Genomic DNA, 22,981 nt, shown 5'->3' with positions numbered 1-22,981 from the left:
CTGTGTACTCTTTTTCTCTCTCGTTACCCCCACATTCTTTTATTAACTTGCAGTTCAACAATCTCTCTCTCTCGCTCCATATTCAATTGCTACTTAACAAACGGTTGATGTGTAACAGTGTAAGAGAAAGAGTGTTCGAGGGGAGAGAAGAAATGAATATTTTTGTATGTTAAAAGCAAGTAGATAGGGTTTGAGCCGATTGATTATAAGCAATGAGTTTTAAAACTAACGACAGTGCATAAGGAAAAAAGGAAGCCTTTGAAAGAGATGAGACATTACAATTTTCGCTGTTTTAACTTTTTCTGAGAAATTTTAATGGACTTCGATGATTGCATTCATTGCGAAGGACTCGTTTGATAACAACTCATCACATACTATTTCAGCTAAAGACAATCATAAAAGTCATCGATATGGACCAACAAACACGTGTTTTACATACAACCCAAAATAATACGATTTACACATATATCATATCATATATATGTGTCTTTTAAGTATATCACGTATGTGTGTGGAGGAACAAGAATACAAGATCCATGTTCTTCTCAAAATAAAATAAAATTAAGATTGATCAAAAAAAAATTAAGATCATTTTTCGTAAAAAGAACATCGATATTAATCATTAATCATTAAACTTCACAGTTAAAAAAAAAAAAAACTTCACAGTTTTCCTATCCATGTTGACCTAACTACTCGTTTATATTATCAGATGATCACCATTCACCTCTCCTTCAAACTTTTGTATATTCTTAAACATTCACCCTCTGAAAACATATAATGAGTATATTTTTATTTGAACAGAGTATCGGTCCTTAATTTTTCCATATAGTAGCTAAAATGATGTTAAGAACCGGCCCGAAGTTAATCAATTGGGTTCCTTTCTTAAAATTATCAACTGGGTTCCTTGCTTAAAAATGATCAGTTGGGTTCATGATAACGATTTTCAGAAAAGTTACTTGAATAATAATAAAAATAAATTATTTTTATGCGAATATGGTCAATAAAATTAAATAATATCCGCATACAAACTTTTTTAACAGTCTCTTATGTATGCGTTGGACAGAAGAAGAAACAAGGCAAGGCTTTGTCAATTGGCAAGGCATAACTTTTTTTTTTTTTTTTTTTTTTGTCATCAACAAACAGACTCATATAGACTCTGCGGACCAAACTGGGGGCTCTGCATCCATGTGAACGACGAAAGACGATTGTTGTCTGGCACTGCGTGCTAAACGATCCGCCTTTGAATTCTCCGTTCGTGGTACATGTATGATCTGTGAGCTCGAGAAATTGTCTTGTAGACTCTTGATGTCTTCCAAATAGCTGGCGAATGCTGGCCATTCTTCTGGTTCTGAAACCATCTTCACCAATTGAGAACAATCCGTAGCAAACGTAACATGATACTGTCTTAGGTTTTTCATACACTCCATTGCTCAAATTAGAGCCTCAACCTCCGAGTGTAGGGGAGATAAACTGGCCCTAACATTTCGGGCTCCCATTAAACCCGTAAATCCTTCTAATGTACTAAACCATCCTTGACCTGAGAAAATATCTTTATCCTTCCACGAGGCATCCGTAAAGCACCATCTCTCTGGGATTACTGGAGGTTGGTGTACTTGTGGTATTATATTTCTTCGTGTATCTGTCTCCTGTGCCGCCGCCCACATAGAAGATTCCGATTCAGCCAGCGTTAGTGTATCCCTTGCATCTATATCCAAATTACTAAACACTTTACTATTCCTTGCTTTCCAAATGTACCATAAGATCCAAGCAAACTGGTGATCCTTCAAGTTTGGTGAAACCCGCCAAAATAAATGATCCATATTAGAAAATAGGGAGTCTGATGGGAAGACTGTTGGGTTGGTCGGAATCATCGATAGCGCCCAAACCTGCCGTGCTGGGGGACAATCAAAGAATACATGATTCATTGATTCCTCAGCATGCCCACATCTATCACATCCTATATCCCCTTTCAGCCCTCGGGCCTTCAGATTTTTCCTAACTGCCACACATCCTGAAATTATCTGCCATAAAAAATGTTTTATCTTCGGTGGACATTTCACCTGCCAACAAAAAGCTTTTAAGGCGTCTACCGTTGGTCCATAGAAGACCTGATTTTTTCCATTGTCTGGGTAGATTCTTTCTACCACATATCCTGATTTAACTGTGTATTTCCCATTGTTTGTAAAATGCCACCCGTCTCTGTCTTCCATACTTGTACGGCTAAGAGGTATACTTTCTATTATCTTTGCGTCCAAGGGGTCCACCAAATCCCGAATTGCCTGTAAATTCCAAGTCCTAGTACCCGGAATTATAAGGGAGTCAACAGTAAGGTCCGGTAACAAGTTATGTTGATTTTTGTTTGCTGGTCTCGGGCGAGTGGTTGGGAGCCAGGGGTCATTCCACACCGAAATCGATGACCCTGTTCCCACCCTTTTAATTAGTCCTTTGCTAACCAGAGATCTAGCAGATACAATACTCCTCCAGCCATAGGATGGTGAGTATGATCGGATCGGTTCCAGGGGAGAAGCGTTCCTGAAATACCGACCCTTGAACACTCGAGAGAAGAGAGTGTTCGGTTTATTAATAAGGCGCCAAAGTTGCTTTGCCAGCATCGCCGTATTAAAGTTCATAATATCTTTAAAACCCAATCCTCCTTCTTCTTTGGGGAGGCAGACTTTGTCCCATGATTTCCAGTGCATGCCCTTTGTACTTCCTCCCGGACTCCACCAAAATTTTGCAACTGTGCTCGTTAATTTCTTTACCGATGAGAAACTGAGATATCGATGAGAACCTAAATATTTTTTTAGTTAAAAACTAAGAAACGTCTCTTATATTCGCTAAGAGACTTTTCCTAAAAGACATGTATTAATCATACTCAAACCCCGTATAGAGAATATGTCATTGTTTTTCGGGATTTTTAGTTAAGAAATTTATTAGTTGTTTCTCGTTTTTTACTTGGTTGTTTAATATATGTTTAGTCTCCTGTAATCTAGACCTCTGTTTCTCCAGTCACCGAAAGATAAATGAAATATATATTTTTTAATTAAAAAGATTCATTTCTTTATTTTTTTGGTTAAAAATATTCATTGCTCTAATATTTTTTTTTGTCAGCCATTGCTCTAATATAATAGTATTATATACTATATATCCGATTTGATATATCTTTGATCCATCAGTTACTAAGATCGGTAATCAAGAAAAGGTCCCCACAGGCCACCATTGAACTAATTACTACACTGTACCATGCACCGATAAGTAAGTAACGATATAACTGTAAAGGTAAAATATTAGTATGACGATACTATAGATGAATATAAACAGTGAGGTTTAATGTTGGTACAGGACATGCCTTTACTATTAGTTTCAAATTCAATTCGTAATACGTAACAATTAAATCCGCCGTTAAAGTCAGACCCTAATTTAAGACCATATATATATATATATATATATATAAACAGGCAAATTTATTGTGTGTAGTAGTTTTACCAGACATCTATAGTTTAAAAAAGTCTCATAAAACTAAACCCATTATACGTTGAAAATGTTTATTAAGTCACAAATATTTTAAACTTAAGCACGGAAAAAAACAAATTTGTTTCAATTAATTGTTGGAATACTGTGGATCAAAATAGTAATGTTGAGGATTCTAGTAAAGCATCTAAGTGTAACAATTAATATGCTGACAGATTTTGATGGAAAATTGTTCATAGTTTTTAATATATTTTGAAATAGTCTGACATGAAGAAAACAGAAAATTATCTTGTAGGAAAAGAATTTAAAATTACTTGCAGAATAGTAGTTATAAAATAAAGAAATTAATATTTAAAAATGCAATTGAAGAAGAAGAATACTAAATATTCAATTATTTACTTAAATTGCTACATCGAAACTATAATATCCACAAGTCACGAAGAATGATAAAAGTGGCATATGCATATCCAATGAAATATAGAAAAAAGTGAAAAAAAATTAACACGCCCGGTGGGACTCGAACCCACAATCGTTTGATTAGAAGTCAAACGCCTTATCCATTAGGCCACGGGCGCTTTGCTTAATAACTAAAAAACAAAGTAGTCCATCAAGATAAAGGCTACTCTTATTCAGTTTCTTTACCTACATACAATACATTGCTTATAGTGCAAAAGGATTGAATAAAATAAGTCCTGAAGTTTGACAATATTCAAAGCAAATAAGAAAGTTTTCTAACAAAAAAAAAGGATAACTTCTTCAGGTACATGTTTAGAGTTTCAGGTGCTACAAATGTCTACATCTATTATTTCAGTAGTCAATTACCACACAAACAAATCATCTCCCTCTAAAGATATGGAGATTGAGAAGATTCCAAATGTTCGAGATAATGCAGCTCGATAGAGATTCATATACCTCTTTACACGCTCTCTGACGTGCTTCCAAGATCTCAGGATTACTCAGGAGCATGTCAATCGCTTCTTTGAGCTCTAGCTTACTCGATACCTGCGTAATCGATAAGGGATTCGCCTGCTGCATTGCCTCCACCATGTGAGAGAAATGCCCAACATGACAACCTAACAAAACATAACACAAAGGTTTGAAAAAAAAAAAGAGAGGAAGAATGAATAATACTATATACTAACATCTTATCTTATCACTGAGCACCTGTAATAACGGCACAGCCAGCGGCAGCTGCTTCAGACACGTTATGACCAGTTAACCACGGAAGGAAAGAACCTCCAATGACGGCTATTGGAGCTACTCTGTAGAATTCTCTTAGTTCACCTGAAGAAAACAAAGCAGGATCAGATCATGTTGATGAAGAAAGTACAGAGCGACCAGCCACTATGAACATTAATGCAAAGGAAAGAACCCAACCTAGTGTATCAACCACATATATATTTGTCTTCTGTGATGTGAGCTTCTCATTTCGAGACCTTAAAGCTACACTTTGACCATCTTTCCGCAATTTCTACAAAAGTATCTGGTAAGATTGAAATGTATTTTGCCAAAAGTAAGCCATGCCAATAATCAAAATAAGTAGAAGTTGGTTTTGGAACATACTTGAGCAATCTGTTGGCCATGATGTGGATGTCGAGGAACAATTATGACAACAGAGTCAGGATGTGACTGGAGAAGCAAGTTGTGAACTCCTAAAATGACTGTGCATACAACTTTGATCATCAAATTTTGATAAATGCATTAAAAAACAAAAGATGCATACCTAAAGAAATACTGCAGAGGACAAAGTTATGTTATACATTAGTTAAGATAATTTGTACCTTCTTCCTCGCCTTTATGTAATGAAGATGCAATCCAGACCTTCATTTCTGAGAGTTGTGCTTTTAGATCTCTTATACTTTCAGATGTTCCGCTAGATACATGGAACTTGTTTACCACTGGAAGAAGAGAGCAGAGACAGGACATAAATCTTAAAGTCGCCTAAGAAATTCATCAAAATGAAACTAAGTTGCAGATCATTAACGAGGGTGGACATAACATCAAACATCAACAATTCTAGATCTCAATGAAAATATCTTGAAGCATAGGTGGACTGCAAATACCGTATTTCAAGTCTCCAGAAAAATTAATGACAAAGGGTGGTGCCTGCAGCAGCTGGAAATGTATACCCTGCAGGCTGCTCTGTCGCATTTGAGGCAAGAAAACATTAACATAAGCCAGATCAGATAAAACCTTGATTTGATGAAGTTATAGCATTACATACGAGTGGGGCAATTAGTGAGAATTTGGATAGCAGCAATGATGCCAGCGGTAGAAAGAGAGGACTAGACCACCGTTTAAAGGATTTTGTAGACATCCGAGCGTTCAACAACGCCAAGGGAATCTGTAAAGTTAGATTTTAACAGAAACATTATATTAACCAATGCAAAAGAGTCAAGTACATGTTATTACTATGCATATGCAAATGGATATCATTGAGTTCATCATTAATGAAGAATTAAATTACACGAAGTAGTGCAGCAGACATGATGAGATTAGGCCACAGTTCGTTCTCCATAATGATAATCGCATTTGGTTTCCAGTAGCCAAGGAATCTGTCAACAGCCACGGGTGTATCGAGCGGTGCAAACTGGCAAAAAGTTCGAAACTTTAGCAAGATCAAAAGAGAACACTGAAACATACACACATACATACTTGATGTAATACTCCAGCAGGAAGCTGCTTCCTTATCACTTCACTGAAACGGAAAAACAAAAAAAAAATGATTGAAACTTTAAATCCCGTTTTTTTTTGAAGTGTAGGAAAGAAACAATACAATGCAGATAGTGTCGTCGTCGTCATTAAGATAGTCATCTCCGGCTTCATCTCATTGCATCGTCTGATCACCGGAACGGCAGCCATTCCTTCACCTGAGACAGAGAGAAAGAAGAAGAGCTTCAATTTCTCGATTTTGAAGACTAATCGGCGATGATCAATTGAGTTTTTATAACCTAAAGAGACGGCGTGAAACCAGACGAGAGATCCCGGTGGCCGTACGGCGGAGGGATGACCGAACCGTTCGTGCCACCGGCGAAAATGCTCTAGGCCTCGGAGCCTGCGCCACCGCATGTGGAGGTGAATGAACGGCGAGACGCCGTAGGTTAAAGCTCTGTAGAGTCTGTACACAAGCACTCCGAGCTCCATCGCGCTTCCGCCGCCACTCAGGGACGTCGCCGACGTCTGCTCTGCCCGGCTCTATTCACTTTGGAACTGCTTATAGAACGTCGTCGTATTTTAATCGGGCCGTATAAGCCCAATATATATTAGTAAATTATTTTCGAGCCCGATTATATTTAACAATGGCCCAACTTGGGATAATTGCTTCGAACGCATAGTGACGACTGACGACTGTCATGTGCGCCTTTAGCGTTTACGACAATAATAAAGTCCATATTGTTCATTGCTTGTCTGAATGATCTTCAGATTCTTCAAAACGGTAGTAAGTAGAATATTCTGAGCACATAAAAATTTGTCTTACAATAAAGTGAACAAAACAGTCAAAACTAAATGTGACTATCCTTTGCCTTTTCTTACTAGGTGAGAATACTCACTTTAAAAAAAAATTGAGAAATATGTTAGCAGAATAACTTTGATAGCAAGCTTAGCTTCCCACGTGCCATGTTGCTTGCTGTTTGAGTCTTTGTCTTTGATTTTAGATCAATCGGAAATTTAACATTCGTCGATTTAATTCATTTGAAAGTTAAATATTAGCTAGATAAGTTCTTTGAAATGTCTTGTTTTATCGTTGCTGCAAAATTATGACCAAATTGCACGTAGTTTTCTTATACTAAATAACCAGCATCTTAGTCTTGTTTCCGGCCACCTCTATTGGTCTGGTCATCTTATGTATGTAAAATATAGTGAAGGACGCACAATCTCTTACAACGATTGTTTGATTGATGGAAGTAATGTTGCTGACAAAAAAAAAAGATTGATGGACGTAAGAACAAACAATTAATTAGTAGAATGTCAAAGATGGCTATAATTTCCTTAAAAGCGGCAAAAGAAAGTAATATATGATAATCCACCTAAAAGTTAAACATTCAAAAATTCTTGACCTAGGAACTATACCATAAACATATATTAATATAAAATCAGAATTAGTAATGAAACATTGAGGTAGGTGAGAAATAGAGTGATGAAGACTTGGTCTTGAAGACTAAGGTGCGGTGTCTCCTTCGCAAATTGGAGCCAAATTGTACACATCAACTAAGTGGTTCATGACCTTAAGCATTTCCAATGATAGCTTCTTGAATCGTATTATGTAAACTTCCCTTTTATGTTTTTTATATATGGTGATTTGAGTTTTTTGAGGTTGAATACGTATTTAGATCGATATTTAGAGGTTCTTTCAATAAGAACGGAAAGTATCTTTAATCATATATGCACATTTGGCAGCCAATCAAATTTACTATTTTACCTAATCAAAAATACATCACAATTCACAACAATACGTGTATTCAAAGTCAAGTATTCTATCATAACCTAATGCTTCGAGGATCAAATTTATTACGTAAGCTTTGGTTCATGAAATATTATAACTAACGTAGCTCGCTATCTGTGATACACAATGACACAACATACAACATCATGATGAACAATTATATTCCCAAAATTTATCATTATTTGCATCCATAGTATATAAGAAAATACACATGATATGACGATCGAGTTTCATGCGTATTAAGTATAGGATTTTAAACATTTAACTAAGATTTTAGTAGCCTATTTCCAGCATGACTGAGTCACCCGTCTACGTTGGTTAACACCAGTGTCTCTAGTCCTAAATGAGTTTTTCTGTCATAATTTCCTTATGCTCTGTTTCTTGAGATTGTATTTGAACTCCTATTAAAAGATGATATGAATGGAAGGTTAAGGAAAAAATAGTTTAAGAGGTATCAAAAACTTTATGTAGTTTATTGTTAAAGAATTGACAGATACGTGATGTAATATTATACACAGAATATATATGCCGACAATTAAAAGTTGAAATAACACCCTAAAATAAAAAGAGAGAGAGGGAGAGTTTCAGTTCCAAAGTAGATAGGATATCAATTCTATATGAAGTATGGACATTGGAACCCACCAGTTGTTCTGAATTGTGTTTTCTACAAAACTTGATTGATTCTTTGAATATTTTCAAATTTATTATAGCTTTTTGTGCAACATATTTCTCATAGCTAAAGTAACAAATATACTCTTAGCAAAAAAAAGAAAAGTAACAAATATACTCATTTTATATATTTGAATAACTAACAATAGAAATACATGTACATACTTTTTCTTTGGAAAATTAATATTTTATTTGGTATTGTTTGTTCCTAAAGTAGAGAAGAAAGGTAGAGTACACATTGATGACTAGGAATTTTCATAAAGAGATACACTGATAGTATTTCTTTTAATTTTATTTATAGATATACGTATAATTTTTTTATCAGGTAATTCCACCATTTTACCGGGAATTTAAGCATTATAAATAGTCATCTTCACCGCGAATAAAATTTAGATGGTGGTAGTTACAGCCGTAACTTTTTACCACTAAATCAACTCGACGTTTGTGATATACAGTGGTGATATATGGTTTAGTCGATGAAAATATACTCGACTGTGGAGAAAAGGATGCTTAAGCAGTCTTTGCTAATCAAAATCAATTTACAGTATTATACATTTGATCAATTACATATCAAACTCTTTTAATTTATTTCATATTTACAGTTCTTACGTAAACAACTTACAATGGCTTATATGCGAACTTCAACCATTAAATTCAAAATCTATTGGCTTAAAATTTTTGACTTATTATACGGGACCAGTTGTGAGCATTGTATATATGGTATATTCCTAAGCAATAATGTGGCCAATAATATATATTTACGAATCTGTTGCTCAGAATTTTTTTTTATTCTGTTTATTAGTATGCCAAAGCCAAACAGCTCTTCAGTGAAGGGTTCGAAGTCCATATACCTTCGTTGTTCGTGGGGCTAATCTTGTGTTATGTCTACCATTTTTCGTTTCGTTATTCCATTTTATCTAACTTTTTTCTTTTTGTCAAAATCTTTATCTGATTATTGGTCATTGTTTTTTCTTTTCCAAATCTATTTTACACGTGTGTGTCATGAAAAAGTCAGCTGTTAAGCCTATTATATCACACTTACTAGATAATCAGTTCCGTAAAAAACGTACATTATCATTAATTTTAGTAACATGTCTCAGAATTATTGAAAATGATGAAAGATGAAACGAATGGTGACAAATGTGAGTTAAATAAGCAAAGTCCAACTGTAAGAAGTAAGAACCCATGTGTCATTTGGTCCTTTTACATTATATTTACTTGCAAGGCACTGCATGTTACTACCTGGCTGCATGCAACATATGTAGTGCTAACTTTTGTTTTTATTCATATTCCATTTTTCATTATTATACCTCTGCCACAATATTGTTGCTTAAGTTACCATGATAATATAGAGATGTATATAATCGTACATACTTGTTTCACATTCAAAGAAATCAAAAGCCATCGGGGAATATTATTTTGTGCTAAAGAATAGCAAGTATCACATTCAGAAATAACAAAGATGATCGAGATCTCGGCAATTTATATAATTATAGTTATTATGTATAATAATTAACTCAAGTTTTTTTATGATATCACTAAATTTATGAGTATATGTTGGATAATTGTCTCGGCATGTGTTCTTCACATGACACGCCAACCAAATACAGACTTTAATTTGTCAACTTACTGACTTGATAACGGATTACACGAAATACGCTATCAGAAGTACAAGCAAAAATAATCAAAATTAAAAAAGTCCTAACTATTTAAATTATTAATAGGTGTTTCGGTACTGAACCGACCGAAAATGAATCATTCCGTATGAAGTATCTTCATAAACTGAAATGTTCGTTTTAGAGTTGTAATGTCAGTGCTGGCTAAAGTATCCGAATAAAATATGACTAATTTAACCAAGTGTGTAAAGATGATTACTAAACTACTGTACTTAATACTTACATAGAATCATCTAATGCCAATGTAAGGTGATCACTGAAACTAGTGACCTTCTAGGTTCTAACAGTCAACCCTCAACCATTGAGAAGTCCTTTTTATCCAGCTGTGCATTTCATCTTACTACTTATAAACTATAGTTTAAAAATAATCGAGATCCATTTACTTTTAAAATAATGTATCTCGTTAAAGTTCTGAATTATTTATATATTAATTTGCGAAGTTTATGAAATAAAATGATTGATGGACGAAGTGGAAACGTGCGTTGAAGACTCGAAGTTTATGAAATAATGGACTTTTCCTTCTTTTACATTTTCTTTTCTTTTGGCTCACCTTCTTTATTTATTTTTATTTTTGGCTCACCTTCTTTAACTTAAGGAATTGACTTTAGTCAATGTTTAAATTTTTATTTGTTATGATATTTATTAAATTAATGTTTTAAACTTCATATAAACACTAACAAACGGGACCGCCGGTGCAATTTAAAGCACGCAGCATCGCAAATTAGCCATAAAACAAATGTGCTTTGTAAGATATATTTGAGTATTTTTTCTATGCAAAATGTTTTGAGTATTCATTTTCTACACGGGAGCTTTGCTCAATTTCGATTGATTAACAACATTTCATATCATCTTCCAAAGTCACCAATAGAGGTGCTGAGGTGACCATATCTGTTTTTCACTTTTTCTCAAGTCTTGAATTGTTCTTTGGTCTTAAGAAATTGTAATATTCTAGATGGTGTCCGTTTAAACGATATTTGCTAAAACCTTAGCTAATGTTTACGACTACAAAACTAACACTAGTACTTTTATATCGATATGACTAACCTACCTTCGTAAGCCAGATCAACGTTGGAGAGCTCTTTCGTGGTTTATATTATTCTCTATATAAATAAATAATGTTACATATGCGATCAAAATGCATATATAATAATATTGTTAAGTATAACAATTCATTGGATTTCCAGACAAAATTGGGACTATATCTGTTTCTCTACATTTGGACCACTGCATGATTTCAATATCTTGTTCTATAGAATCGATCATCAATGAGCTTGAGAGATTTTCATTATCCTGTAACGAGATGAGGACAACAATATGAGACATTATTTCATCGAGAAACGAACCGATATAATCACTTTGCTATTGGAATCAACTGGTTATAGAAGTTATCTAGGGTATAAAACTGATATACATCATGCATCTAAATGCATCATTTTCATTTTCGTTTAGTTTTGAATGACACAGGAAATAGCATTTGGCTTTCAAGTGTTAGTTCTGTATTAAATTACCAAATATGATATATAAGGCCGAACTCTTATGAATAATGTATATGATATATACATCATTCAAAATATTCGACTTTTTGGGGTTAAATATTGCTAGATGTTAGTCTACCGTTTATGAAACTAATCTAAAATTATTTATCCGTGATTTCTTTTCTTTTATATAAATTAAAACATTAGTCAGAATAACAAATATTAACTATATGCCCAGATTTAGATAATCACCGTTTTGTCTACCAAATTGTTTTGACTGAGATGGTCGTATATTTACGGACGCCTAGACGGCTAAATTGTTGAGTTTAGTAACGGTACATACGCAATTCAGATTTTTATAAGTCAATTAAAGTTTGGAACATATTCTACATTTTTTTCTGGGGAAAATAACAAGTCGTAAACAAAAACAATACTATAAAACAGGTTAAATTAAAATAACATTTTTGCTTAACTCAGTCCTGGACATCATTAATGTTTGCGACGTTCAATAATGTCTGGTTAGCTATATAGAAAGAGCAAATGGGTGGTTGATGGAGCAAAAATTTATTTGTGTACAACAAATTATATATACAAACTAGAGTATAAAATAAACAAAAAAAAATCAAAAGTGAAACCAAACAACACAAGGACAGAGGCTTTATATAAAGACATTCATCTCTGTTTCATTTTTCACACATTCACTGATACACACACACTGTCTCTTCTCTTTCTTTCTCTGTTTTTATGTTTACAGATCTCGCTCCTCTCTTCTTCCTTTTCCAAAAGCATCTCCTCCTTCACTACCTTTCATTATAATCTTTCCTCTCTTACAAAACCATAAAACAAGAAAACAAACCTAAAAACAAAAACATTAATTCTCCTTTTTCCCGACAATCTGAGTTTCTATCCAAGTAAAGAAGACAGAGATTGCGTACGCCAAAAGAAACTTCTTTACTTTTATCACATTGTACCCTATCGCGTGTCTCACAAGAAAACCAGCCAAACACATTCCAAAATACTGATCTTAGGGTTCTTGCTTCCTCCTCTGTTTTTTTTTTCTCTCTTTCTTGTTTGAGTAAGAAGAAATGGAGCTCGGGGATTCAGCGGCGGTGATTCCAGACTCGTTCATGGGATACAGAGACGACATCACAATGCAAATGACAATGATCTTGGATCAGATTCGAGCTCCACTGATTGTCCCAGCCCTTAGGCTCGCGGTTTATATCTGCTTAACAATGTCGGTGATGCTTTTCGTGGAAAGGGTTTACATGGGGATCGTAATCTCTCTTGTGAAACTCTTTGGTCGGAAGCCAGATAAACGTTTCAAATGGGAACCGATGAAAGACGACATCGAACTCGGAAACTCTGTTTATCCTATGGTTCTTGTTCAAATCCCAATGTACAACGAACGAGAGGTCTATCAGCTGTCTATTGGAGCTGCTTGTGGGCTCTCATGGCCGTCTGATCGAATCATCATTCAAGTTCTTGATGATTCCACTGACCCCACGATCAAAGTAAGCTCAAAGATCGATCTGGTCTTTTAGAATATGGGTCTTGGCATAGATCCAATTTACGAGTTTCTTGTTGTTGTTGTTGTGGCAGGATCTAGTGGAGATGGAGTGTAGCAGATGGGCTAGTAAAGGAGTGAACATAAAGTATGAGATCAGAGATAACAGAAACGGGTACAAAGCTGGAGCTTTGAAAGAAGGTATGAAGAAGAGTTATGTCAAAAGCTGCGACTACGTTGCCATCTTCGACGCTGATTTTCAGCCCGAACCGGATTATCTCTGGAGAACCGTACCGTTCCTCATTCATAACCCTAAGCTTGCTTTAGTTCAAGCTCGCTGGAAATTCGGTACATTTTTATTTTTACTTTTTTTTTACCTGGTAATTTCTAATTTCTTTCTTCTACATATTACGTGGTACATAGTTTTGATTTGGTTATTTTGACCCACTTTTATTGTTGCGGTCACGTGATTGATAAGTGCTGATAATCAGTAATCAGTGTTAGGTTAGGAAGATACACATGGGTTTGAGATTCGTTTTATCTCAATTACTACTCACTTTTTAGGCTAAGTAATGATAATTACGGGATCATTTGATCAATGCGCATTAACTAATTACATATACTTTTTTTTGTGACACAACTAATTACATATATTATATACTGTGTTAATAGTGTTCTTCTTTTCTGTTTAATGTAAAATTATGACTAGGGTAGAGATGGGTCAACTCATACCAAATTAGTAATACAAGTGCAAAAAAATTAGAATCTACGAGCGTATTATAAAACACCATTAACTAATAGCACATGAGATGATCACTGTATTAAGAGAATCTTATTCTATAGTAATGTAAAATCATGGGGTTTAATAGTTTAATAAGAAAATTATGTTTACATAAAGAAAGTTTTAGTTACATTATCAGAAGTGTCGGTGGGTGTTTTATTGATAGGTCCCAACATAACCTACCCCTAGCGGATCTTGATGTCGACGTATCGATTTTGTTCGTGATTTTCGTGCTCTAGCTTTCAAATTTAAAATGTGGAACCACTTTCTTTTGCAAATAGTATTTATAAGTACTAACAACTTACTTTCGAAGGAGCTAGGAGACACATTGCCATATAATATAGGCAATATCCCTTCTAACTAATCCCATATTAAATAGAAATAAAACATATCGGGAAATATAAGAAATCATCAACGAATATAAAGCTAAAATTTTGTTGTCCTTTGTATTAGGTACGTCTGTAGTAGGAGTTGGTATATATTTGGTTCGTGTGATTGGCTTTTTGTTGATTTTTGAAAAGAGTGATGTTTTTCCACATTAGTCAGTATAGATTGTCCACCAGTGAATCTATTCTGGCATTCAAAAAGCTGCAACGTATATAGCATTGAACAATCTAGCTTTCATAAATAAACACCCGCATTCTGAAGTATTTTCTTCAAATAAAAATTAATTTGCATCTGAACATTCGATAACTCCATCCAGAAGTAAAGTATGTGTCTTTAATAGATTCGATTTTAACTCTTTTCCGGTTTAAAAAAACATTCATCGACATGGTAAAATTTAGGAAACAAAAAATAATAATAATCAGATTAGAACAGAGTTTAGTGTTTTGGTGGTGTTGCTTCACTGGCATCGTGGTCGTGTCGCATAATGTACGCAGAGAACATATTGGGGAGGGGTTTGTTTTGTCATTTAGTAAATACTATAGTATTAGGTAGATTAGTCATTTTCGCTAGTAGATACGCCACGTGTACTTGCCAGCGCCCTCCATCTTCCATGTGCAATAACGGGGTCCTACATTGGTCTCTTCTCTAGTAGTCTCTGTCACTCTCATCACTCACTTTTCAAGTACTTTTTGTTACAAAAAACGAAGTAAATTTTGTTTTAAAGAAAAAATACAACCAATTATCGAATCTCACTTTTATTTTCTAATGATGCGTTTAGTCTCACGATCTGTTTTATTTTAGACCATAAAAATAGAAAAAAGAAATCATGTGAACTTGTGAAGTAGATTGACAAAATCTAACGAGCTGTTGAAATCTAATTGGGGAAGAGTCTGAGCTGTCTATAGTTTTTTTCGAGCTGTCCATAGTTTGATAATTGAAAATTATTAATACTGTATTCGTTTCAATGTCACCAACTGGTTTTTAATGTCTTCATAAATGCTACATTAATTGATTGTTTGCTATGCAAGTATTAATTGAATTCCATTATTCAAATTTTGTTCCTTCTAATTTTGCAGTAAATTCGGATGAATGTTTGATGACAAGAATGCAAGAAATGTCTTTAGATTATCATTTTACGGTCGAACAAGAAGTTGGTTCTTCTACTTACGCCTTCTTCGGTTTCAACGGTACTTTCTTTACTTTCCTCTTCATTATATTTTGTTGTCTTATTCCAGTTTCATAACATTTGGGCGTACTATCATTTTAGGGACTGCGGGGATATGGAGAATATCGGCATTAAACGAAGCTGGTGGTTGGAAAGATAGGACGACCGTAGAAGATATGGATTTGGCCGTTCGAGCTAGTCTCAAGGGTTGGAAATTTTTGTACCTTGGTTCTTTGAAGGTATACCTTGTCTATTCATAATCTTACAATGTGTATGTATGTGTCAATTAGTGGTTCATATATGATTTTAAAATACTATAGGTTAAAAACGAGTTGCCTAGTACATTCAAGGCGTATAGGTATCAACAGCACAGGTGGTCATGTGGTCCAGCAAATCTTTTCAGGAAAATGGCATTCGAAATCATGACCAACAAGGTTAGTTAACCGGAACTTATATGGTTCACAACTCACGAGGTTCAAACTATACTAAACATATCGAGTCCAAAACCAAAACGTTTCTGTAGTTTTGCACTATTGGTTGGTGTCCAAGGTTATTTAAGTTCCGGTTTAAAATAATTAAACCAGATTTTTTTCTTTCTATTATTCTTTGGGGCAGAACGTGACTTTATGGAAGAAAGTCCATGTGATATATAGCTTCTTCGTGGTGAGAAAGATCGTGGCACACATTGTTACTTTCATATTCTATTGTGTGGTCTTACCGGCTACGGTTCTCGTACCGGAAGTTACCGTACCTAAATGGGGAGCGGTTTACATTCCGTCCGTCATTACTCTACTCAACGCCGTCGGTACACCAAGGTGAAAAAATTATTCCAAGAGTTTCTTGCGGCTCAAATGAAGTCTCGTTTTAGCCTCTCATTGTTTGTTACATGTGTCTTATAGGTCACTACATCTTATGGTGTTTTGGATCCTGTTCGAGAACGTGATGTCTCTTCACAGAACAAAAGCTACCTTCATCGGTTTACTCGAAGGAGGAAGAGTTAACGAGTGGATTGTCACTGAGAAGCTTGGAGATCTTAAGGCTAAATCAGCAACCAAGGCTCCAAAGAAGCTAATTCGTTTTAGATTTGGAGATAGGTAAGAACTTCTCCACATGTCTTATAGGAATGTATCTTATTCCAGTGTTTGTTCATTCTAATACCTTTTTTTTCTTGCAGAATCCATGTGACGGAACTCTGTGTAGGAATGTATTTGTTCTCTGTGGGATGCTATGACGCGTTATTTGGGAAGAATCATTATTATCTATACCTTTTCGCGCAAGCAATCGCCTTCTTCATCGCTGGATGTGGGCAGATTGGGACAATTGTGCCTAACTATTGAAGGGGGGAAGTAATTCTCGAGCGACAAACTGCTCGAGCATAAGATGATGCTTTTATCGTTTTTTCTTTTCTTGGATACTATTTTAATTTCTTGCTGGTGTGAATAGAGAGAATTGATGATACGATTGTTACAGAAGATGGTGTGTGTAGTTGTGGAAGATATGGATACTTATAGTAAACAAGAAAATATATATTTTCAAGGGATTTTTCAGATTCCTCAAAGACAGTAGATCACTTCTTGCAAGAAAAGAGCTTTTGGTTCCAATTTCTTCGTATGATATTGTTGTATTGTACAAATATGGAGGTACACGACAATCACACTTTATGAAATAGCTTGCAACATGTCGAATTTGAAAGAATTGTCATCTTTTTGCATCTTGTATTGAAACAAACATTGCCTTTATTGAAACAAACATTTGAATGAGAAAGAAAGATAAATTGTCTACTTTACTGCATATAGTAGTAATTGAATTTTTATATGATATCGTTTCTTCAGCTCAGCTGAAACATAGTTTCTAGATTACCAGTTTTTAATGTGTTTGGATTCAAAAATAAATAACTAAGCTACCTTACACAAGATAAAAATTGATTTACATAGAAATACCTTCATAGTAAGGTTCAGAAAAGGAAAATATGTAAACTGTAAGTTGCAGGCTGTGGGGTTCGAACCCACGCGCACTTATGTGCAGAAGAACTTAAGTCTTCCCCCTTAACCACTCGGGCAAACCTGCTAGTTGAGATTGACAAAATTTTATCGTTCACATAATATTTTTGTTGCGATGTAAGGCCCATTGGGTTGAATTATGATGAAGGTTCTTGCCTTTAGGTTCTAGATGTAAGTTTATATTATTCAGCCATTTTACAGCCCATTGGATTTGGCTTACTACGTTTGATTCAAATCTAAAGATCTCCGTTTCCTTTGTCCACGAAATTTTTGTTTTCTCGGCAAAAGCCTAGATAATATAATATCCACCATATTAGCACTAAACATAAAGGGTTCAGAAAAGTTTCGTCTACCCTGACGATTAGGAAAAAGATAACTAAAACTGGTTCACTCGCAAACTCAAGTTTTGAAAACCAAAAACATCAAAAGTCTAAAGAGGATTATGGATAGTCTCTTTCTTCTTCATCAGACTTCAAGCAGCTGCACTGTGCTTGGCCTTCGTGTGAGACTGCAAGCCCATCTCCGAGTTAAACGTTCTGTTGCAGGAGCTGCACCCAAATGCACCTGCAGACTTGGGTGTCTGCTGCTGCTGCTTCGAGGTCTCTCCATTACTTCCCGAGCTCTTTACTCCCTTTGATGGATGCGGAGTCGCAACGTGGACGTGTGGCTTCTTCGATTCTGTTTTCATAACGTTTAAAGATTATATATCAAGACATCTTTATATAACACCCAGTAAAAAAGAACTAGGATTAGATATAGTCACCTGATTTCTGAGGAGTTACGAATTTAGCCTTCTTGTTTGAAGCAGTCTTCGAGGTGTTGGCTTCTGCAGGCCTCTTCTTGGCTTCTTCAACCTATTATAAAACAACAAAAAATAATAGTCAGATTAACGTTAAACACAGATGTGAAATTGCTCCTACAAAAAGGCAAGAGAACAAATATATCTAACTTTACCAACAACAATCACATAAAAGAGAATAGAAAGTACCTTCTTCTCTGGGGTCTCCTCGTCTGATGAGTCATCTTCCTCATCTTCCTCATCGTCAGATGAGTCTTCATCATCATCCTCGTCAGCTTCAACTGTAACCTTCTTTTCTTCCTGAAAAGAAGTAGAGATATAGTAGAAATTAAGGGTCCATGTGACCAAAGGTAAATGGCATAGGTGACACACTACATGCACCATATCGAATTCTACAAAGTGATCATATTATTATATAAACAAAAGTACCTCCTCATCTTCAGAGTCAGCATCCTCATCATCACTATCATCCTCATCATCATCTTCCTCGGCCTTAGGCAACTGAAAGTTCACCTGTTTCACACCTGATTTCGCAACATCTGGCTCAGCAAGCTCCTCGTCATCAGACTCAGTGAGAACATAACAAGAGAATCAAGGATATCAAAGACCAATTCACTAACAAAAGTTGTAAGGTTAAGAAATAACAGCAAATGTTTTAAGGATATGAATCAGATTCATGAGCATCAACTATGTAGCCGGTGAAGAAAACACTCCCATCCTTCCAGCTATGAGACAGCTCAAAAGACCTTGGCAGCACAATCTCCGTGCACAGCTGAGGAAACTTATCATGCGAGAGCGTCCCAATCAGAAGCTTCTGATCTTCAACTTTCGTGTAGAGCCTAACAGGCTCGTTTCCACCGTTCTTCTTCTCACCTAGAGCAGCCTACAAACAAACATAACAAAACTTCCATGTAAACGCGTCGTTAAATCAAAATCAATATCGCGAGAGGACGGTACCAGTGAGATGTGCACAATCATATCCTTCCCAGGGTCCACCCTAAGTGGCTCACCACCCTTAACTTCAACACCTGCAAACAAACACACGCATCGCACCAGACGGAGATTACTATTCGTAACGGAAACCTAACTCGTTTTAACAAGACGATTCCAGAAGAACACCAAAAATTTGAAAAAAACGAAACAGTAAAACCCTAACCGCAAACAGACGGAGGTTACTTACTATTCGCGACGGAAACCTAACTCGTTTGCAAAGACGATTCCAGAGAGCGCGAAAATTGAAAAAGGAACAACAAAAACCCTAACTAGAGAAAGCAGAAAAACGAAGAGGAAGACTAAGTAAGTTAGGAGATCGTTTACCCCAGAACTCCATCGGTAACGAGCTGACGGTAACGGTTGCGACGGAGAAGAGAAAAAGACGAGAGCGATTATAGCTTTTTAGGGCGCCGAGTGTGGTGACAAATTGACAACGCCGTAAACGTCGATATAAGGGGTTTTCATTGTTCCTCTGCTACGCGGCCCATTTAATCATTTGTGTACTGCTCTTTTAGTGAGCCTGGATCTTTAAGTGAGCCCAACAGAATTAACGTTTTAAGCCCAGATTGTTTACCATAAACGGTGTCAACACGGGGAATGTCGTTTGGTCAGACGTTTTCGTGAACATGTGGGATCCACTCTCATTCTTCAAAGTAAGTCCCACGGACAAATAGAGCATTATTAAGTTAATGCCCTCAAGTGTTTTAATTTATTTATTATTGTGTATAAGCTTTTCCTTACCATCACAAAAAGGAACCCTCATTAGAAAATTGAGCAAAATCTATGAAGAATATGTGATAACACTAAGTACAGTCCACAGATAATTAAGTGGTTGTTTGCACGAGCGGGAATTAGGCAATCGACAACCAAATCCTGCTTATGCCAGCTAGTTAATGATTAAGGTACAATTTTACTAATCAAACTACATCTACACTGTTACAACTTACATCTCTTCGAGGCCTCTTGTGTATAGTTTTACTTTTAGAGGTAGTAGTTTCTTTCTCTTTTTTTTTACTGAAGTTTTTTTCTCGACATGAGTCAAATGAGTATATTCCTAGGAAATTTGCATAAAAACATATTCCACACTCCAAACTAAGGTACAGTTTTATATTATTATTTTCTGTAAGCAGAGTCAAAAATAAGATTCAAAATATTTTGAAGACTTGTACCTCTAGTGAATATATAGCATGCCATGATTTTCCTCTGTATATTGCACTATCTACTTTATCCCAAGCAAACGTAATATAATAAAATTATAAAGGTGGCGAAGCTTTATAAATAAAAGAGGCAACGTAATGAAAATATCTACAAGGCGATGGCTAAGAAATTACTTAATGACAAAAATGCGAGTGCATGAACCTGGCAATATTCGGTGAACCTTATTGCTATTGATTAATGATATACACAGTGCAGTATTTTAAATTTATTTATTTATCGTCCAACTTGCGTTGATAACTTCATACATAAATTAATGACAGCTCATTGACCATCCGGACGAATCTGAAAATCTGAAAGTCCTCTAGGGAAAGAAGATATTTTAGAATATAACATAATAATTTCATAAGTATGTTAGATTATACAGTAGTTAGATGTTAAACGTAACCCATACCAGCTATCATATTATGTAGTTAAATAGAAGTTATGATAAGTTTATATAGTTGTTAGCTGTTAACTCACTATTTCTAAATCACTATTCAAAATTTGTAATTTTTTAAAAATACAGTATAATTAATGTATTGTCAAAATTTATGTTCACTGCTAGTTACTTATCTAGTGTTTTCTGCTGTAAAAATGTTATCTCCAAGATCAAATATATATGAATTTTAAAGTTAAAAAAATTAAGTATACTTTCTTTTTACAAATAGTACCGTTTTAACACGCGATATGCTTAGATACACTCCTACTATTTATTGTACTTCAAAGTTGTAATGACAGAAATTCAAAACTAATTAGGTTTAAAGCTTTAAAGAGAACTAATTAGCTTTGGTAAAAAATAACTAATTAGCTTTAAGCAAAACTAATAATGTAATTGCTTGCGGGAATTCAGTCAACAAAAATACGTGACTGAAAGACAAGACGGTAATCTCTATTAAACATGTATAATGAGCAATGGATAATGAGTATTGGTTAACATACATCGAATAAAAAACCGATGGATGACAAAAACTTCGAACAAAGAAAAGATGTAATGGAAAATACAAAGAAAAATCTAAACACGACTAGTTTGAAAAGTTATAGATAATACTGGTTGAAAAAACTTGCTCATAGAATACTGTAAAGTTAGTAGTACTATATCTGAATTCAGAAAGAGGGAAATATATTCTTGTTTCTTTGCTTGTCAATTGTCAACATAGACGAAAAAAAGTTTTCATGAGGGAAGATGCATGCATGGTGCAGTCACACGCAGAGATACGAATGTTTGAAAAAGACAAAGGAATATGAATACATAAGAGCCCATCATTTTCGCATACGCGAATACATCCCCCTCTAACCCGATACTTAGCCCATTCCTCCGTTCACCAATTTTTTTTTTCAAAGTTTGTTCTCCTTTATAAAACACTTCATATATCTGCAGATTCATACACTCTGGACGTTTAATGTCAATTTTGGACTTTTAAAAGCATATTTGATTTGTGTGTTATAAAACATGTTTGATGAGTGGTGATACGACAATGACATTAGCACAAGCTTGGTTTCAATGTTTTCAACTCGGATTGGTCTAAAGATTTTTTCTTTCTTTGAAAAAACTAAAGGATAATCTATTACCAACTTTTAGAGAGATATAACCGGACAACATGGTTTTTCTTTTCTAACTTGTCTCCTCTTTGAATACGATTCCTACTAATTAGATCTGCATCATTATTTATCTTAAAACCACAGTTGCATTCCACCAAGAAAATTAATACGAAATTAGTTGTTTAAATAGAAGATATTTACTTCCTATCCTTTAGGGGTGGGCAAAATATCCGTAAATTTTGATTCGATCCGTTATTCGTTCCGATTCGATCCGAAAAATCCGAATATCCGTAACTTAACGAATCGAAGCAAATACTAAAATCCAATATCCGTCAAAGACGAAGCAAATCACAAATACTAATATTTTTAGAAACGGATATCCGATCCGATCCGTTATATACATATATATGTATACATGTTTATAAAATTATATAATATACATACTTTTATATCTTTATATAAGTTTTATAATGTTTTTATTCACTAAATTAATTATTTAGTTATTAAAAATTTTGAAAGTATGTAATTTTTTATAAAAAAAATAATGAAATATTATTATTTTATTTCAGATTTTCTTCTTTTTTTTTATTTTTATTTATTTTTTTAATTTTTTATTACTTTTTACGGATCGAATCGGATATCCGGAAAATTTTGGATATTCGCGGATATCCGATGTTCCGGATATCCGAAGAGTTACGGATCGGATCGGATCGAAAAATCGAATATTCGTAAGGCACGGATCGGATCACGGATATCCTTAAAATTCCGGATATTCGCTTCGTGCCCACCCCTACTATCCTTTGTTTGCAACAAAGAAGATCACGTAAAGTAAAACAAAACTAAAATTAAGTAGTAATTATTTACGGATAAAGCATTTT

General features: G+C 34.8%; 3 protein-coding genes and 2 non-coding genes across 6 annotated transcripts; 1 reads left to right on the top strand and 4 right to left on the bottom strand.

Annotated features, from left to right (window-relative positions):
- Window positions 1-3,973: 3,973 nt before the first annotated feature.
- On the bottom strand, window positions 3,974-4,046 carry TRNAR-UCU (transfer RNA arginine (anticodon UCU)). The gene has a single exon. It is a non-coding gene; the product is annotated as a tRNA-Arg (tRNA).
- A 168-nt stretch (window positions 4,047-4,214) lies between these two features.
- On the bottom strand, window positions 4,215-6,677 carry LOC108815904 (probable 3-deoxy-D-manno-octulosonic acid transferase, mitochondrial). 2 transcript variants are annotated; one of them, XM_018588434.2, is made up of 11 exons: window positions 6,423-6,677; window positions 6,248-6,341; window positions 6,127-6,169; window positions 5,939-6,061; window positions 5,696-5,815; window positions 5,535-5,613; window positions 5,253-5,369; window positions 5,035-5,132; window positions 4,849-4,942; window positions 4,636-4,755; window positions 4,215-4,544 (listed from the first exon to the last, which is right to left on the bottom strand). In XM_018588434.2, the coding sequence occupies exons 1-11, from the start codon at window positions 6,613-6,615 to the stop codon at window positions 4,306-4,308; spliced, it is 1,320 nt and encodes a 439-aa protein (XP_018443936.1). In that variant the 5' UTR covers window positions 6,616-6,677; the 3' UTR covers window positions 4,215-4,305. The 2 variants fall into 2 exon arrangements, with proteins under 2 accessions (XP_018443936.1, XP_056847075.1); XM_056991095.1 differs by having other exon boundaries at window positions 4,404-4,544; window positions 4,614-4,755.
- A 5,737-nt stretch (window positions 6,678-12,414) lies between these two features.
- On the top strand, window positions 12,415-17,115 carry LOC108817999 (glucomannan 4-beta-mannosyltransferase 9). The gene is made up of 8 exons (XM_018590842.2): window positions 12,415-13,249; window positions 13,338-13,590; window positions 15,487-15,597; window positions 15,678-15,814; window positions 15,896-16,009; window positions 16,191-16,390; window positions 16,475-16,669; window positions 16,750-17,115. The coding sequence occupies exons 1-8, from the start codon at window positions 12,821-12,823 to the stop codon at window positions 16,910-16,912; spliced, it is 1,602 nt and encodes a 533-aa protein (XP_018446344.1). The 5' UTR covers window positions 12,415-12,820; the 3' UTR covers window positions 16,913-17,115.
- Window positions 17,116-17,559: 444 nt separating this feature from the next.
- TRNAL-UAA (transfer RNA leucine (anticodon UAA)) lies at window positions 17,560-17,642 on the bottom strand. The gene has a single exon. It is a non-coding gene; the product is annotated as a tRNA-Leu (tRNA).
- Window positions 17,643-17,869: 227 nt separating this feature from the next.
- Window positions 17,870-19,847, bottom strand: LOC108814422 (histone deacetylase HDT3). Its single transcript, XM_056990182.1, has 7 exons — window positions 19,692-19,847; window positions 19,332-19,402; window positions 19,041-19,257; window positions 18,804-18,946; window positions 18,564-18,674; window positions 18,339-18,429; window positions 17,870-18,253 (listed from the first exon to the last, which is right to left on the bottom strand). The coding sequence occupies exons 1-7, from the start codon at window positions 19,702-19,704 to the stop codon at window positions 18,048-18,050; spliced, it is 852 nt and encodes a 283-aa protein (XP_056846162.1). The 5' UTR covers window positions 19,705-19,847; the 3' UTR covers window positions 17,870-18,047.
- Between the last annotated feature and the right edge of the window lie 3,134 nt (window positions 19,848-22,981).

The sequence above is a fragment of the Raphanus sativus genome, chromosome 7 (genome assembly GCF_000801105.2).
Source record: "Raphanus sativus cultivar WK10039 chromosome 7, ASM80110v3, whole genome shotgun sequence".
NCBI lineage: Eukaryota > Viridiplantae > Streptophyta > Magnoliopsida > Brassicales > Brassicaceae > Raphanus > Raphanus sativus.
The sequence above is the reverse complement of the archived record's forward strand: the minus strand, read 5'-3'. Positions and strand labels throughout refer to the sequence as shown.